Raw genomic sequence first — 16,611 nt, forward strand, 5'->3', positions numbered from 1 at the left:
TTGCTGATAGTTGCCTGGGAAAAGAGACCAACCCCCACCTGGCTACACCCTCCTGTCAGGTAGTTGTAGAGAGTGATGAGGTCTCCCCTGAGCCTCCTCTTCTCCAGGCTGAATAGCCTAGCTCCCTCAGCCTCTCCTCATAGGACTTGTGCTTGAGTCCCTTCACCAGCCTAGTTGCTCTCCTCTGGAGATGATGGAAGACTTCTTGAGGTGCCGGTTGATAGAGAACTTCTGTCTTCTTTAAGCTGACTTCCAGCCCAGAGAGCTCAGCAGCATCTGCAAAGCAGGATGTTAAACACTGCAGAGACGCTTCTGTATGGACCACAAGGGCGGCATCATCAGCATAAAGCAGCTCCCGGACAAGATGGTTTAAGGTCTTAGTGTGGGCCTTCAGTTGCCTTAGGTTAAATAGGCTTCCATCAGTACGGTATCGAATGTAGATACCGTCCTGATCATCGAGGTCTGCCGTGGCCCTTTGGAGCATCATGCTGAAAAAGACTGTGAATAGAGTTGGTGCAAGAACGCAACCTTGTTTCACACCATTGGTAGTTAGAAAGGGCTCAGAAAGTGCATCACCATATCTGACTTGGCCATGCTGATCCTCATGAAGTGAGATGATCATTTTAAGGAACTTGGGGGACATCCTAAACATTCCAAAATCTGCCACAGACCTTTTCTGCTCACAGTATCAAACGCCTTGGTGAGATCAACAAAGGGTTCATAGAGACCTTTGTTCTCTTGCAGTTGTTTGAGAACAAACACCATATTTGTGGTACTCCTGTTGGCTCTGAAACCACATTGGCTTTCAGGTAGAATTCCTTCTGCTATAGCGGGTATTAATCTGTTCAAAAGTATTCTTGCCAGGATTTTGCCAGCAATGGAGAGCAGCGTAATACCACAGTAATTTGAACAGTCTGATTTAACTCCTTTCTTCTTATACAAAGTGATGATGACTGCATCACGAAGGTCTGATGGTAGTTCACCTAGTTCCCAACAGCATACCACAAACTTGTGAAATTTAGCATGGAGTGCAAGGCCCCCACGTTTCCAGATTTCAGGTGGAATTCCATCAACCCTAGTTGCCTTGCCAATTTTCACCTACTGTATGGCCTTAAGAGTTTCTCCCAAAGTGGGGGCAGTATCCAATTCATTCTTCACTGGTTGTTGTGAGATGGACTGAATTGCTGAGTCTTGAACTACACGGCTAGTACTGAAGAGAGTCTGAAAGTGTTCAGACCTTCGATTCAGAATGGAGGTTTTATCTGTCAGAAGTGTTTGACCATCAACGCTGAGTAGAGGGCTTTGGATATGGTATATGGGCCCGTATGCTGTTTTCAAGGCCTCATAGAATCCTCTGTGATCACCCGTATCTGTGCATAATTGAGTTTTTTCAGCTAGATCGATCCACCACTTGTTCTGGATGTCACGGAGTTTCTGTTGGAGCTTGCTGCATGAGAGACAAAAGGCTGCTTTTCTTACGTGACAGGAAGGCAATGCAAGGTGTGCTTGATGAGCACTTCTCTTCTTCCTCAACAATTCCTGGATCTCTTGATTATTTTCATCAAACCAGTCCTTGTTCTTTTTGAAGGAGAACCCTAAGGATTCTTCAGAGGATTGCAGGATACTGTTTTTAATATGGTGCCAGAGTGTTTCAGGAGAGGGGTCTATAGAATCTATAGAATGATTTTCGAGCCTAGTTTGAAGATTTGCCTGCAATCTGTCTCTCACTGTGACCAATTGGAGATTGTTAACTTGGAATCTCCTCCTTGGGATACTACCCCTTTTAGGTTTGAACTTAAGATTAAAGTTAAGTTTACAGCGCACAAGCCGATGGTCTGTTTGGCATTCTGCACTAGGCATCACGCAGGTATGGTGGACATCGTGAACATCTCTCCGTCACACCAAGAAATAATCAATGAGATGCCAATGCTTAGATCTGGGGTGCATCCAGGTTGTCTTCAGACTATTTTTCTGCTGAAAGATAGTATTAGTGATGGTGAGCTGTTACTCCGCACAGAATTCTAGCAGAAGCCGACCATTATTGTTGCAGTTTCCAACACCATGCTTGCTTAATACTCCTTTCCAGGCTTCAAAGTTCTTTCCTACTCTGGCGTTGAAATCACCAAGGATAATGATCTTATCATCTGCAGGAACCTTTTGGGTAAGGCGACGCAGTCAGTGTAAAATTTATCTTTTTTGGCAGGGTCAGCTTGGAGAGTTGGGGCATATATACTAAAGAGTGTTGGTTGTTGTGGAGTGGAAGGCATAGGGAGATAATGAGGCCAGAATGACCTGTCAGCAGATTTTCGAGTTTAGGAACAAAAGAGTTTTTGATCATGAAGTCGACTCCTGAGAGATGCCTTTCAGTTCTGGGTTTACCTGACCAAAAGAGTGTGTAACCAGCACCGTGTTCTCTGAGGCTGCCTTCCTCATGGAGACGGACTTCACTGAGAGCAGCAATGTCGATGTTGAGACGTGATAGTTCGTGGGCGATTAGGGCAGAGCAACTCTCAGGGCGTCCACTATTCACAGAATCAAGCATGGTTCTGATGTTCCAGCATGCTAGAGTCAGTTTGGTTACACCTTTGGAGGGAGGTATATGCCTTTGTCTCTTGATCTTTGTGTGACCGCATTAGTAGAAGATGTCCGTTGGCCGCAGTTAACCAACTGGGTGAAATGTGGAGATGAGCTTTGTTTAGGCCACCTTTTCTAGGCCCCTCTCCGAGTGGAGCAAGCAGTGCTGTCCTTGAAAAGGCTGCTTGGTCGTTCAGGGTGCTGCCCCAAGAGACTGTCATCTCCGGTCAGTCTCAAATGACCGATATCCTGAACCGCCTGCATGCAGGGTTGGGTCTGCAGCTTCCAGTGCACCTTTCACTTGCCGTTTCGACCCTCAACCGTTGCTACAGGGCTTTGTGAATGTGGGTAAAGCCTTTGAGCCTGCGCAGTGGATTTTTTAGGTGAGACGCAGCACGCGCAGAACTGGACCCACCCTTTAATCCTAAAGTTCATCTGCCAGGGCCGAGCGAGCTTGGACAGTGGCAGCGAGGTCCTCAGGATGTAGGTTTGATTAGAGTGACCTTCTCTTAGATGGATGGCCTTACAGGGCTAAACGAGCTCAATCTGCTTGGGTTTGGAGTTAGAGTTGTTCTTCTCCTAGGATGACTGCCAGAAGGCTAACGAGCTCATCCTGCCCATGGATATATTGTGTCTGACCCTGCGGTTTTGATCTGTCTGGCATGGGAGACCCTGCCGAAGGCATGTACCATCGCCAGCATAGCTCGCAACTGCGAAGGGGTACACAGGCTTCTTTCCACTAAAGCGGATTGGGGCAAGCCATTCACCCCCTACGTTTCTGCCACCCATCTATACTCAATCTCAGGGAAATACCCAGGAACATCCCTTTGTCCTGACCATCCATTCAGGACGCAGTAAATATATCCAAGACATACTGAACCTGAGCAGTAGCCTCAGGTGAGCCAAAAACAAACTGTTCCAGCCCCCGCACCCACCCGGGGCTTGGGTACTTCCTAAGGCCCCAGCCTGGCCGAGACCCCCCAACCCCCCCACTATCCACCCTGATCTTATCCTCCCCCCACCGTGTTACCACAGATCATCCCACGCACTGCTCACCCCTGACACACCATACACTCCATATGGGACTGCCCTGCCCGGCCTCCCGCCAGCCCGAGGACCCTCACGGCCCACCCAACATCCCACCCCTCCCCCAAACCAGACCACCAAACCTCTGTGTGCTCCGAGGTTCTCCCTCTTCTCTCCCACGAGGACGCAGTCCTCACCGGCAAAGCTGCTCCTTCTGGGCCGGATGCCCAGGGGCCGCCTCGGGGCTGGGTGCCCACGGTGCACGCCGAGGGGGGCCACGTGCCCATGGTGCACGCCGGGCTTGCTTGGGTAGAAAAGTCATTGAAGGCTTAAGTGGGTGTTAATTGCTACATAGACGCTAACTGAACCTTCTCATTTCAATGAATTGCAATTTGATGTTTCTCATGAAGAGAAATCAAAATAAATTAGTGTTTGCTGCCACAAAACAACCTTTTGTGACTTTTAATATTTTAAATTTCCAATGCTAAGACAGTTATTTTTGATTCCCTGCACTCTAAAAATAGGTAGCATAATTAAACAGTAATAGTGGTATGTCTTCTTCCCTTTTTCTTAATGTATTACTGTAATTTTTCCACATTATTTCTATGAGGTTAAAAAAAAAAGAAAACACATACATCCTCATTTTTTAAACATCAGCAAAAACATCTTAATTTTGTTGTAAAGTGGATAAGTAAATCGTGTAGTTAAGAGCAAAAAATAAACAAGCGTTTGTAACCATCTTACTTTCTTGCATACCTCTGTCGATGCAACCTATAATTTTATAATCACCTACTGCTTGCTGGCAAACGTATTGAGGAATTTTTAGAGAGTTGTAAAAAATTTCATTAGTATCTTTTTTCACATCATTCTAGCTGTAAAACCAAACTGTCTTTTTACGGAGAGTCTGGTGTAACATTGACAGAGGATACCTAGAAATGGTGAGGCAGCAAGATATGTTGTTCCATGTATGCTTTCTGTGCATACTGGGGCTTCAGCAGTTCAGGTTTAGTTGTTTCATAACCAGTGTACTTACAAACTGTTTAAAAGATCTATTTATTTTACTTTCCATTTACTTAATTTGATTTTAAGCAATTTAGATAAATCTAAATATATTTAGTTGAAGTGGTTTAAAATCATCGGGGTTTTTTTAAATAGATGCAAATTTCTTATGCAGACAATGCCAACAATAATGAATAAGATACTAGTATTACTCTGCTTTTTAATGAAATAAATTGTATAATGGATGAAGCTAGAACATGCTTTCAGAGTAGAGTTAAGGCTTTAGTGTATATTTTCATACCCTGTTCTGTTTTTTCCAAGTGGAGTCACAGATTGGCATTGTGCCATTTGTGCCAAAACAGGGATTTTCTTAAGGGATTTTCTGACTCAAGATTCTTTCAACCTTAGTTCCAGTTTTATGTGTTTCAACTCATAATAATATTATGGTACTTACAGAGATTACAAGGGTACCTGGGATGCCTAATTCAGGTTTGCAGGCTACCTTGCAAATGAAATGAGTTATAATAAGCACTAAATACTATTTCAGGGCTTAAAGCAGACAGAGCTTGAGACAATGATGGCTTTGAAGAACCGACTTAATATAATCACTAGTCAAGTGTGAATTGAACAGCTACAGTATGGTCTCCTTCACTGCTCCATGACTGTTTTTGCAGCTAGAGAGAAGCACAACTTGAAATGAGTTTTAACAAGAAATGCCAGATTGCCTAGGGACATCTGAGGCAAACAAATGGGCTCTGCCTGCCTCCGACAGCATTGCAAAGGCCACCCCTTGTGTTGCAGGGAGAAATGGTAAGTGCAGTTTCATGCTCCTGGCACAGGCTTCTGAGAACATGATGGTGAGCAGAGGCATAAAGCCCTCACAAGGACTCCCAGAGGCACCATGCTGCTCGCTTTCTACACGGCAACAAGGGACTGGCCTCCAGCCCTCTCCCCACTCTTCCAGAGGATGCTCCAGATCTTAGGTCCAGGCCCCATGCTAAAGTCTGTCTTTCTGCTGACCATAGCAAGAGTGTTGGGGAGATACCTCCATTGTGTTGATCCCTTCGTTAAATCCCCAAGGTTAATTGTGGTGCATCTGGAGCCTGTACAATCAAAAGTAGCAGGGGACAACTATAGGCCATAGATTACTCATAAGGAAAGAAGAAACTTTTGTTTCTGTATTTTCTAGGTGTGAATCTGAATGGTATATTTTATCATCCAGACTGACTAGCATTCTGAACTGTGTGACAAGCCAGATAACTGCAGCCCCTCTCCCCTGTCTTGAACCCATTATCTTGTATTTGGCTGAAGCATATCATTCAGAAAATCATCCTTTCACTATCTTACAACTTAAAGAGATGAAGACAGGCATTTCCATAGCACTGTGTCCTAGGAGTAAACCACCAGCTCATGAGAAGTTTTTCTTTATTCCTAACTTCACTTTGCCTTTTTGTTCTTCTCTCCACTGGCTCATGATACTAGAAGTAAGTATGTTGTATCACTAATGAAGTTAGTGATTTTCATCTTTTTCTATTATTGTGAACTGACAACAGTTTCCACTGAGACCTATTTGGAAATTTTGTATACATTAAGTCTATTAAGCATGAACAACCTTGATTTTTTCAGTCATCTCTTGAGAATCCTGAAAGCATCCTCTTGAGTTGAGTAGAGGTTCTACCTTTACCTTGGGAGACTTGACAGTTAGCTACAAATAAGTTTTCTAGAAGTCTTGTTAGAGAAAGTTTTCCCCCCATGAAGACACTTATGCAAATCAAGCATAGTAACTCTTAGTCTAACAGAGATGATCTCTGTAAAGATCTGTGATCTCTTTTTGTTCCTTTTCTTCACCTTCTCAGAATTTCCAGCATTTTTGAAGAAATGTTTTCAAAGAAAGAGGCTATTCCAGCATTGGTTTCACCAGTTTTACTGTGCTAATTGCTTATCCATTTTCAAATGCACCCTGATGGATTGAGCTCCTTGGACAAGAGTATGAGATGTTGGGAGATCGTTTTCAGTTTCTTGTCCTCTGACAGTCCCTAACACCTTTCTGGATCCAGTGTCCCAGTCTAACAGGTATATATCGTATTCTTCCTTTCCAGACATGAATCTGTGTTCAATTCTGTACACTTCTGTACTCTTAGCTTGAACTGCTGTCTGTTGGCTTCAGCCATCACTTTGTGCCACTGTGCTGCTTCTAGAATACAAACCATCAAGATTTAACATCTTCCTGTCAATTCAGATCTAGGAGGCACACGCAACCTTGAGAACAGATGGTTGAATTCACGTACACTGAAGCACACAGTGCTAAACTGATTTCTTAATCTCATTTAGAATAAATGACTTGCATATGAATAGATTCCCCACGTTGTCAGAGCATCATAAACAAAATTGTTTGCTAATTGCAGTCAGCCATATCCATGCAAGGTTGTCCAGGAAGGATTTACAGACTGCTTTGCCTTGCAGAACCTCTCTGTTTTACAACAGGGAAAAGGGAGGAGTCCCTGCCTTGATGCTCAGCTCTGCAGTCTGAGGTCCCAGCCTGGTGTAATTTTCACCTGTAAATTGAGTACATTTAATCTAATTTCATTAAGAAGCCACAAGTGCAAAACCTCTTGGAACTGTACTTCATAGAACCACATTTGACAGCATTTTAACCTGTAATACTTTAATTCTGACTTTTTTTTCCTATGGTCTTTTCTTACCCTCTCTACCATCTTTTCACACTGACCAAGTTTGTTGTAGTAGTAGAGAACAGAAGCTTCCTTGCTTCTTGTTACAGTTGGCAGCCTTCACAGGTATGTTAGCCAAAAGACATTCTGGTAACATCTTAAATTTTAACCCCGAGCACAAGGTATTTACTTCACGTAATGTCTGCCCATAACTTATGTACAGAGCACACAGGCATCACTCTGTTACCTCTAAGTTCATGAAGCTTAACATAATCAGTTGGCTGAGCAAGCTGAGCTAAAAATACCAATTCATACCCACTGGTGAACCTCCACTGTGGATGCACAAAAGAGCTCTTTGTATGAGCCGTCAGGTTCCCAGGAACCAAGAAAGTCTTTATGGTACCCCCAGTCCTCTTAAAAGGGCTTCAGGAGTATGAAAGACTGGAACTAAGAAAGAAATCACAGAATCACAGAATATGCTGAGTTGAAAGGGAGCCATCAGGATCATCAAGTCCAACTCCTGGCCCTGCACAGGACCATCCCCAACAGTCACACCATGTGCCCAAGAGTATTGTCCAAATGCTTCTTAAAGTCCTGTCAGGCTTGGTGCTGTGACCAAACCAAAGACCTGCTATTTCAGCTTCTGTCCAGGGTGTGATCCAGGACTACTGATGTACCTAGCAGAAAGCTTCCAGCCTCCCACAAAATAAGAAACTTCAAAAATTTGTCTGGTTTCAAAAAATAATAGATTTTTTTGCCCACAAAACTTGCTTCAATGACCTCCATGCATTTAGCAGTATATTTTTGCCTGGATTAAAGGGATGTTTATATTAGAACATTGCATGCATTTGTGGAAAAGATATTTCAGTATTGATAAATATTTACCGTGATGGTATTCTTGTCTTCTCCAAACCGCGGATGTTTTCCTTAGTAAATGTGTCTGTTCTTCAGCTTTGGGCACTTTTTTCTGTGCTCTTTTGTCCATATTAATACAATCATCCATCAAAACCAGAATAAGACTATGACCAATGTCCTGGTCTTTTTTTTTCAACAGTCTTTGTTTTAACTTCTGAAATGTTTTCAGAGCAACCCTGAGGCCACTACCATTGCTTTGTTAGCAGAATTAAATGCTTGTTACAGTCCCTGAAAATGTCGGCTATGTGTACTTTTTCATGATTATCTGAAATCGTGCAGAGATCTGGACCTTGAAGTATCCTAGGTCTTTTCCTTTCCTCTTTCTTCTCCCCGCACTCCCAAGAGGCAGCTATTCGTCTTCATTAGCCACTTCTGTTAGCTTGCTGCCAACTGAGAGTAGAAAACTAGCTGCATCAGTCTTGCATGGCAATTCAGGAATTAGAATCCATAGTCCTTGGGTGCAGGAGGTTAATGCACTAATAAAGATTGTACCTTGATTAACCACATCATCTCAGCTTGCCTGGGCAAGGCTGGTTTTCAGACAGTTTGTTGTATCATATGGTTCAATGCATTCATCTAAAAACATAGCTTCTTAGCAAAGAACAGATATTCATTGTTGTGACTAAAGGAGAAATTTTGTCTTTTTTTTTTTTTTTTTGCATTTAAATGAAGACTAAAAGATTTTAAGGAAGTCCTCTAGATGCTGTTATATGGTTTACCTGTAAAGGGACACGTTCTTCCTTTCCTAGTAAGAGATAATTTTTTTGTCCTTAGCTCTGATATGAGACAGAAAGGCATAGGTTATACACTAATTAACACTTGCTCTTAAAATCAAACCACATTTCTTTTGGGTATCTATAGCTTTTTCTAGACTTGCAGGCTCATTTAGTCCCCCCAAAAATGAATAAAAATTTGCAAAACTCTGTGGTAAAGAATTATAAGTGTACAATGAAGGACCTAAATAAGTCAGTTTGATAAGTAAGCGGCTGTAACCTTCTTTTACATTTATCTGTCCTAGATTGCTGAACCTTGACTAAGTGTTGCAGGTTATTTGCAGGGTGGTTCCACTAAAGCAGAGATAACATATTCCAAACAGAAACTTACTCCACTGACATTTCTGATTTCTTAGGGAATTGATCCACAGCTCACATTGCAAATGTTCATGATTTGGAATCCTTTAGTTCTGTAGATACAAAATACCTGGAGATTTAATGCTGAATACATTCTTTAATGCTGCAGTCTGCAAAATCTCTTACCTTCTCCCTTTCCACGCACCTCATTTCTCTTTTTTCTTTCTTTCTTCCCAGCTCACAGGCATGTGAGTGCACGCACACACATGCACACACACTCACACACAGAATCCTGTTTCTATCAAGCAGTTTCTGCTGATGACCATCTGTGCAGGTCTAAAGAACCAAGCACAGCACAAGTGACACAATCACAAGCTGTACAATTACCTTTATTTCTTTGTTTAGAACAAAAAACAAAGCATTGACAAGCACTGTCCCCTGGATTGTCATATATTTTTGGATGTTATACCAATGAAGCCTATTGAAAGGAATTCATATTACAGAAAGCAACAGGGCGTTTGCAGAGTCTTGGGATGGTGCCAAAGAGGAAATGTGGTAGAATGTGTTTGCAGTAGATTGCTATGAAAAGAGTGACTCCTTGAAATCATTTTAGCAGGAGTAGGGCAAACCAATGAACTCCTTACTGAGGTTCAGTGCTGAACTGGTACCCAGCTCAGTGTCCTTGCTGCGATTTCAGCACCTTGACAGGGATCTCATGATCATTCCCTTATTTCCTCCTTCAGTTAGCGAGTGGGTAAAATTACATATGTCTCTTATGTCAAGTTTAGAAAGCATTTTGCATCATACATGACATAAATATTAACTGTAAGTTAAAACCTGCCCAAATAAATGGACAGAAAGGAAGTAAAACAGGAAACAATGGAAGCTGGAAAATGGCAAGTTATTTTGTTGGGTGGTGGTGGTTCTCAGTAACATGCTATCAAAAAGATAATGACAAAAAAAAGTTGCTCAAATGGAAAGTGGAAAATTGTTAATTGCTCAAGAGAAACTACAGGGCCTCTGAGGAAGAAGAAGAGTTCTGAGTATAGATAAGTGACATAGAGAAACGAGGAAACAGCTTTATCTTTCCATTTTATAGGTGTATATTTGAGGTTTGGGTTAGAAAAGTTACAGCAAAAGCAGATACTACAGAAACCAATTTTTAAAAAAGAAAATTGGCTTTTCACATGATAGGAACCTTACTGTAGTGAAATGCTGTCAACTTCAACATAGTCTCCAAGTTTCAGCGCCAGACTCTTTGCTTTGGGTGTTTGACACTAAAATTATAGCCATGTTGTCAGCTAGTGGCAATGTAGCTTCACTGAACCGAAAGGGATATTTGCCAACTGACAGCAGTTAAAAAGTCTCCTGTGTTAAAAAAAAAAAAAGGGAAAGACAAAAGAGTAACTGGATTAGAGGTTCTCAAACTGTGTCTTGTGATCACTTGCTAAAGGGTCTTGGAAAGCTCTGCATTAGCTTTGCTTCCCCTAAAATCTGCGTTTCAATGTAGGTAACTACAAAGACAGATCCTCTCCAGTCACCCTGAGCTAACCAGCAGAATATTTGCAAAGGAAAATTGTGTCTCATGAATCTCCTATAATTCTGTGACATGTCAGTAAAGCAGTGGATGAAGTTGAGTCAGCTTAAATAATTTTCAAAAGGTATTTGACAGGGTCCTTTATAAGATGCTACAAATATTTCTTAAATCATCATGTGTGGAGATACGAAATATTATTAATCAAAAATTGGCTAGGTGAGCACAAGCAGAGAGGATTAAACAGTCAATTTTCATAATGACCCAGTGATCATTTCTGGTTTTGGCAGTGAATGAACACCAAGTTTATACATATGGCTAGACTTTAAATCTAGATGATACCCATCTCCCTACTTGTTATTAATCAAAATTTTTTTTAATCAGTTCAACCATTCCTGGTATCATGTGCCACACAGCAAGATTGATGGCACTAGATAAATAGCATTGTCTTAAGTCTAGAGTGAATACTATTATTTACCTCTGCATGGTACTTTTCCTGAAAAATTACTTACAAGCTAGGGTTAAAAGCCCCAAACAAAACACTGCCAAGCAGTCATTAATCCACAAGAAATGTCTGGTTACTTAATTGTTACTGCGGAAACTGAATTTGGAGCAAGGATACACAATACTATAGATTTCTTTATTTGAAGGTTTTCCCTGCAGTAAGAAGAAAAGCCAAGTTGGCACATTGAGTAAGATTAACTAGGCTTGGACCTTTATAGCTTGTAAAAGTGGACATTTATGTAGGACTGCTGAAAACTGATTTACTGCAAGTAGAGGCGAGTAGAGTTGCAGAATTGTAGAGTTACAGCGTGAGTGTGAATGAGATGTGCCATCACCACCACCACCACCACTACCAAGATGTCTGTGCAAAACAACATCACTGCAACCCTCACAAGGAGAAATGTGTGTTAAAAAACAAAGAGGGTGCCTCAGAGTTGCCCCTCGGACTTGTGCATCTGGTTGCAGGAGGAGGAGGGCAGTCATTGTCGTCTCAAACAAGCTGTCCTGCAGTTGGGCACACATGCTCGTTCACATGTATTTTTAAGCAGTCTAGTCAGGGCATCCTTCTTTGATCCAAAAGTCTTTGTTTTTCCCACTTCTGGACCCCAAATGTCAGTATCTTCTTTAGTTAACATTGTTCAGGACTTTAAGTTTAATCAGTTTTGAAGAAGGATCTAAATTGGTTTTAAATTAGACCATTATCTTGTAGTGGCTAGAACATTTTCTGATGCCAGGTGTTTCTGACTTATTTTTTTGTTTAATTTGCTTTTTTTCTCTTTCTAATTTCAAAAATCTTTTGTGTCAATCAATGTTCTAACACCAAGTTGAAGCTTCTGAGGATCTTAAGTACATTTAAATTTTCGTCAGTCAATTCAAAACAGTTTTCAGTCCAGCGGGTGCTTTATGTCAGTACTGCCAAACCCAAACTCCAAAGACAGGCAAGTTACCTAAGCAGAGAAGAGAAGCTGTGCATGAAAGTTAAGGTGAACCTTAAAAGTTGAGTCCTTTCGGTTTAGTTAATTAAATAGTTGCCAGTTGGGCTTGCATTTTCAAACATTTAACACAGTGTACTGAAAAAATTGATCGTGATTTCATCATATGTCACCACTACGGTGTTTAATCTGTCGCAAATGTCTGCAGATTGATCCTAAGATCCCAAGATTTGGCACACAGCAACATATTCTGGGTTGTTTCTGTTTGGCCATGCAAGGTGTTGACACTTGCTGGATACCTAAATCCTTTCTCCTGATTTTTGAGATTCTGTTCTTGGCAGCCAGAAGAAGACTGTGCACATAGTTTAATGTTTCTCTTTTTAAAAAATATTTTACTACATTTAAATCTTACCACTCCTCAGTGGTGACAACCTATAGTTTGGGATAGGTTTCATGGTAGTTTTCGGATTATTTTTTCCTAATTCAATTTAATTTTCTAGTTGTCTGAATGTTAAAGTGTAGTGATAAATATGCCAGATGATCACAACTCAATATATTAGGCTAGTAAATTTCCCATCAGCTATTCATGATAATGGCAATTATTAACCCTGACAGATATCAGTGTCCTTACTAAATCGTTGTGTCAGAAAGGGTTACATCAAATTTAAATTATGTAGAAAACATTATTATATACCACAACTCAAACTAAAAAAGGAGAAGCGAAGCTAGCTAGAAAAAAAAAAAAAAAAGAAGAAGACAAACATTAAGGCGATTTTTCATTGAATTGTGGATGAGAAATAATCTTGGGGAAAAGAAGAAATGAAAGATTTTGACATGTCAAAAAAGGTCACCCTTATTTTTAATCAACCCTCTGGTCCTTTCCCTGGATGAAGGCATCATTGTCAGACTCAGGCAGGCAAGGTGGGAGGAAGGAGCTATGCTGCCGTAACAGATTGGTTTCTGCATGGCATATAGCAGACTTCTCAGAAGATGTTTCCCTGAAGGTGACAGTGGGGTCCACCAGTCATATAACCTGGAAGAACTGCTTCTTGAGCAAATGGAAATCATAAGTACTGAGTAGAATATTTCACAAGTAGGATAACTTGAGGTCAAAGCTACCAGATGTTCCCAGTCGGTCTGCTCCCATTCTTCAATTGACAGAGATCACGTGAAGCATTGTCCTTCAGAAGAAAGGGACCCATAGTCATTCCGATGCATTCTGTTGGGCTCAGCACCTGAACTTGAAGGGAAAAACCCTTCTTTTTTGGGAACAGGATTTACCGGTGGAAACACCTTTAGTCTATATACGCAACATTACATTTTCTACAAAGTAAGCAAATGGTCCCATAAAGAAAAAGCAGAGAAAAGCAGTTGTGAAAAGTAAGCTTTTTTTAGTCACAGATTTAGGGTTAAATATCCACAGTGCAAATCTCCTTTTGGTCAATTTATTGTCATAAACCTTTACCATTGGAAAAATTCTTGATATGTAATTCCGTAATATTTTGCAAACAATAGCACGTGTGCCAGTTATTTGTAGCAAACAACAATCTGAGTGCCTATGAGTTCTGTTGCCTGAGTTTTAAGAAGTTACTGTAGATTAAAAATTACTATATCCGGTTATTGCTGGCACTTAGCAGATAAGGAAGGCATAAGATGAATGATCTGCCTCAAAGAACTGAAAAGCAAAGCAATTCTGATACAGAAACTGCAAACCAGATGATGCTCTGATTAGAGGCACACACATAGATTGCAGACGTATAATAAATCATGTAACTTTTTAGCCTCAAATAAAATAAAAGAATGCAGTTTTTATTAGGAAAGAAACTGTTTATCAAGAAGGCTTTAAAGGTGACATTTATTACTAATAAACCATGTTGAAAGGCCTGATCCTTTTTATGGCAGAACAGTCAGAGACTTTCAACTATGTAAAAAATGCCACAGCTCAGCCCATGCGGGGTCAGGAAGCAGTTCCGTCAGCGCTAATGAAAGGAATGGGCAAGAGACTCACATGCACTTTTTTTCAAACAAGAACATTTTTTCTTTAAAAAAGAATGAGTCATAGAAATATAACTCCAGTATTATTTTGGGACTGATTGTGGATCTCTGCATGACTCCTTGGAATATCACTGAGAAACAATTCCACAGTCAGCTAAGGGTAGCATAACCCAGTAAAGCATCTGCCAGGCAAACTCTTGATAGTGTCAGCAAGCCCCCTGCTTAGGCAGGATGTTATTTGCTCTTGAGCTCTTCAAATGTATGGGCCAGATCTTCAGGGTTGTCACGCTTGGCACTACTTCTCATATTAATTCTATTAAGTTACTGTGTACCAAATATTATGGCTGTTAGTGCTGAACATGTCAAAAAAAAAACATGTCCATCCCTTAACATCCTGCACTAGAGAGGAATATGAAGCCTCTCTCTTAACGAACTTCTTGTCTGATATATTTAATTTACCCCTCCCCAAAAGCGACCTTGCTTTGGAGACCAACTCATTCAGGCTTGAATGATAACCGTATTGAACATGTGTCTACCTGCTGCCTGAAGCTGTGTCAAGGATGATCGCATACAAGTCAGGTCAAGCTGACCTGTCTCTTAGGTGTTAAAAAATGTCCCTCAAGACAACACAGGGAGGAGACGAAGATGGAGTCCAGCACACCTAGTTTAGGGCTTGCCACATATCTGTCCTGAAATACAGGATGTCCACAAATACATTGTGGTTAGGAACTTATTCAACTCCTTCACAATGATAAAGGCAATTTTAGGAATTGAGTTTTGAGCAAGTGCTAAGCATTTATTATTCTGACCTTGTCTATGAAATCTATTTTGTGGTGAGCACATAGTGTGTACCCCATTACTTGGTCATGAACTGAAATTTCTATTCCCATGCTTCATGTTAGTCTTACTAACCAGAATACATTGTGTGATTAAAATGTGTTTGCAGATTGTCCGAAAAATCAAACTTCTTGCACTTGAGATGCATTATCTATTTGGGAAAATGAAACGGTGCTTAATAACTACTCTCAAGAGTGTGTAAAAATCATTGTAGCTCATGTAGTGTCTAGATTATGTGAAGACTGGGCATTTCGTAGAAGCTGCAACGACTTAAATATTGCACTACCCAGGCACTCTTGCTACTGATATGCTATCATTGTCTCCCGTTCCACTGACTTTCTAAACACAGTTTGCTGAATTATACTGTTTTTCAGGAGATGACCCATTCATGGCCTCCACCACTGTCAGCTATTCACACACCAGGAAAGGCAGAGCAAAGCAAGTTTCCCTTCTCAAATAAGGTAAGATGTACCGCATCATGTAGAACCATTCCTTCTGCACCTCACAATATGTCCTACACAAGCCCTGACTGAGTGTGTGAGGTCTCTAGGCTGAGGTTGATGCTGTGCTGATGATCTTCTCTGTATGTGTGTGCCACTATTCCCTGCTTTTTCTCTGCTTACAGCCTCAGGAAGGCTATACAGTCTTGTTTGCATCTCTCTTGGCAGCAGAACTGATGCTGATGTGTGGGTCACAGATTCCTCACCGCAAGGCAAAACCACAGGTGTCTTGGATGGGATGTCCAGATGTGGTGCTTTCTGTGGGCACCTGCTGAAGCTCCTGCCTCAGGGCACAACAGCTGTGGAGAGTCAGGAAGCTCCCCCTTGCACCCATTGCTCCTGCATCATTTGGCTTCACTAGCTGAAATTTTTGTTGAAGCCTTTGAGGTCTGAGGTGGCCTTTACACTGGCCTCTGTAGTCGGGGACTGAGGATTGGGCATACATCTCCTGCCACCAACCTGACTTCAATGGGCAGCTTTGCTAGAGAGGCAGGCAGCCCAGTGCCATGATGCCCAGAGGGGCCATGGAAGCATTTGCCAGGGAAGTATTTGATTCCCTCAAGGGACCAAAGCCACTGGTCCTGCTGATGGTCCCTTAAAACTAGTTCCACTATTGTTATGTATTCCAGGGAAGATACAGTGCGGCATGATAAAGCTCATCAGCACGAGTTTGGGGAAACCACATTATTTATACATGGTAAGTCAGGAGGGAATGAAATCGGCTATCCCGTGCAAGAGCCAATAAATTTCACGTTGTATCACCATATACTGTTTAGATGTCACAACCATATTTCATGAAGTGTTCAAGCTTGAAAGATGATATTGATGCTGTTTATAGTCTTTCTCCTGTTAATGCAAGCTCCTTTGGAAACTTTTAAGTCCATTCTGCAAAATTTAGTCCAGGGAATAATTGTAACCAGAAAACCAAGGAAACTTCATTTGCCTACAGTAAAACAGCTTTTCTGTGGATGAGAGTGTCACAATTTTGAAGTATCAGGGGTGTAACCCAAAATATGTCTGGCATTTTATGGAAGAAAAAGAAGGAAATAGCTCACA

At 41.3% G+C, this 16,611-nt stretch overlaps 1 protein-coding gene across 2 annotated transcripts in view; it reads left to right on the forward strand.

The window, feature by feature from the left end:
• Nucleotides 1-16,611, forward strand: part of AFF3 (AF4/FMR2 family member 3) — a 331,674-nt gene that overhangs the window by 182,069 nt on the left and 132,994 nt on the right. For both annotated transcript variants that reach the window (XM_027718125.2, XM_027718126.2), the window contains exon 5: nt 15,430-15,516. In XM_027718125.2, the coding sequence (XP_027573926.2) occupies nt 15,430-15,516 (87 nt within the window). The remainder of the gene's footprint in view (nt 1-15,429; nt 15,517-16,611) is intronic.

This window comes from Pipra filicauda, unplaced genomic scaffold (assembly GCF_003945595.2).
Source record: "Pipra filicauda isolate LSUMZ 115617 unplaced genomic scaffold, ASM394559v2 scaffold83_size3615187_pilon, whole genome shotgun sequence".
Classification (NCBI taxonomy): domain Eukaryota; kingdom Metazoa; phylum Chordata; class Aves; order Passeriformes; family Pipridae; genus Pipra; species Pipra filicauda.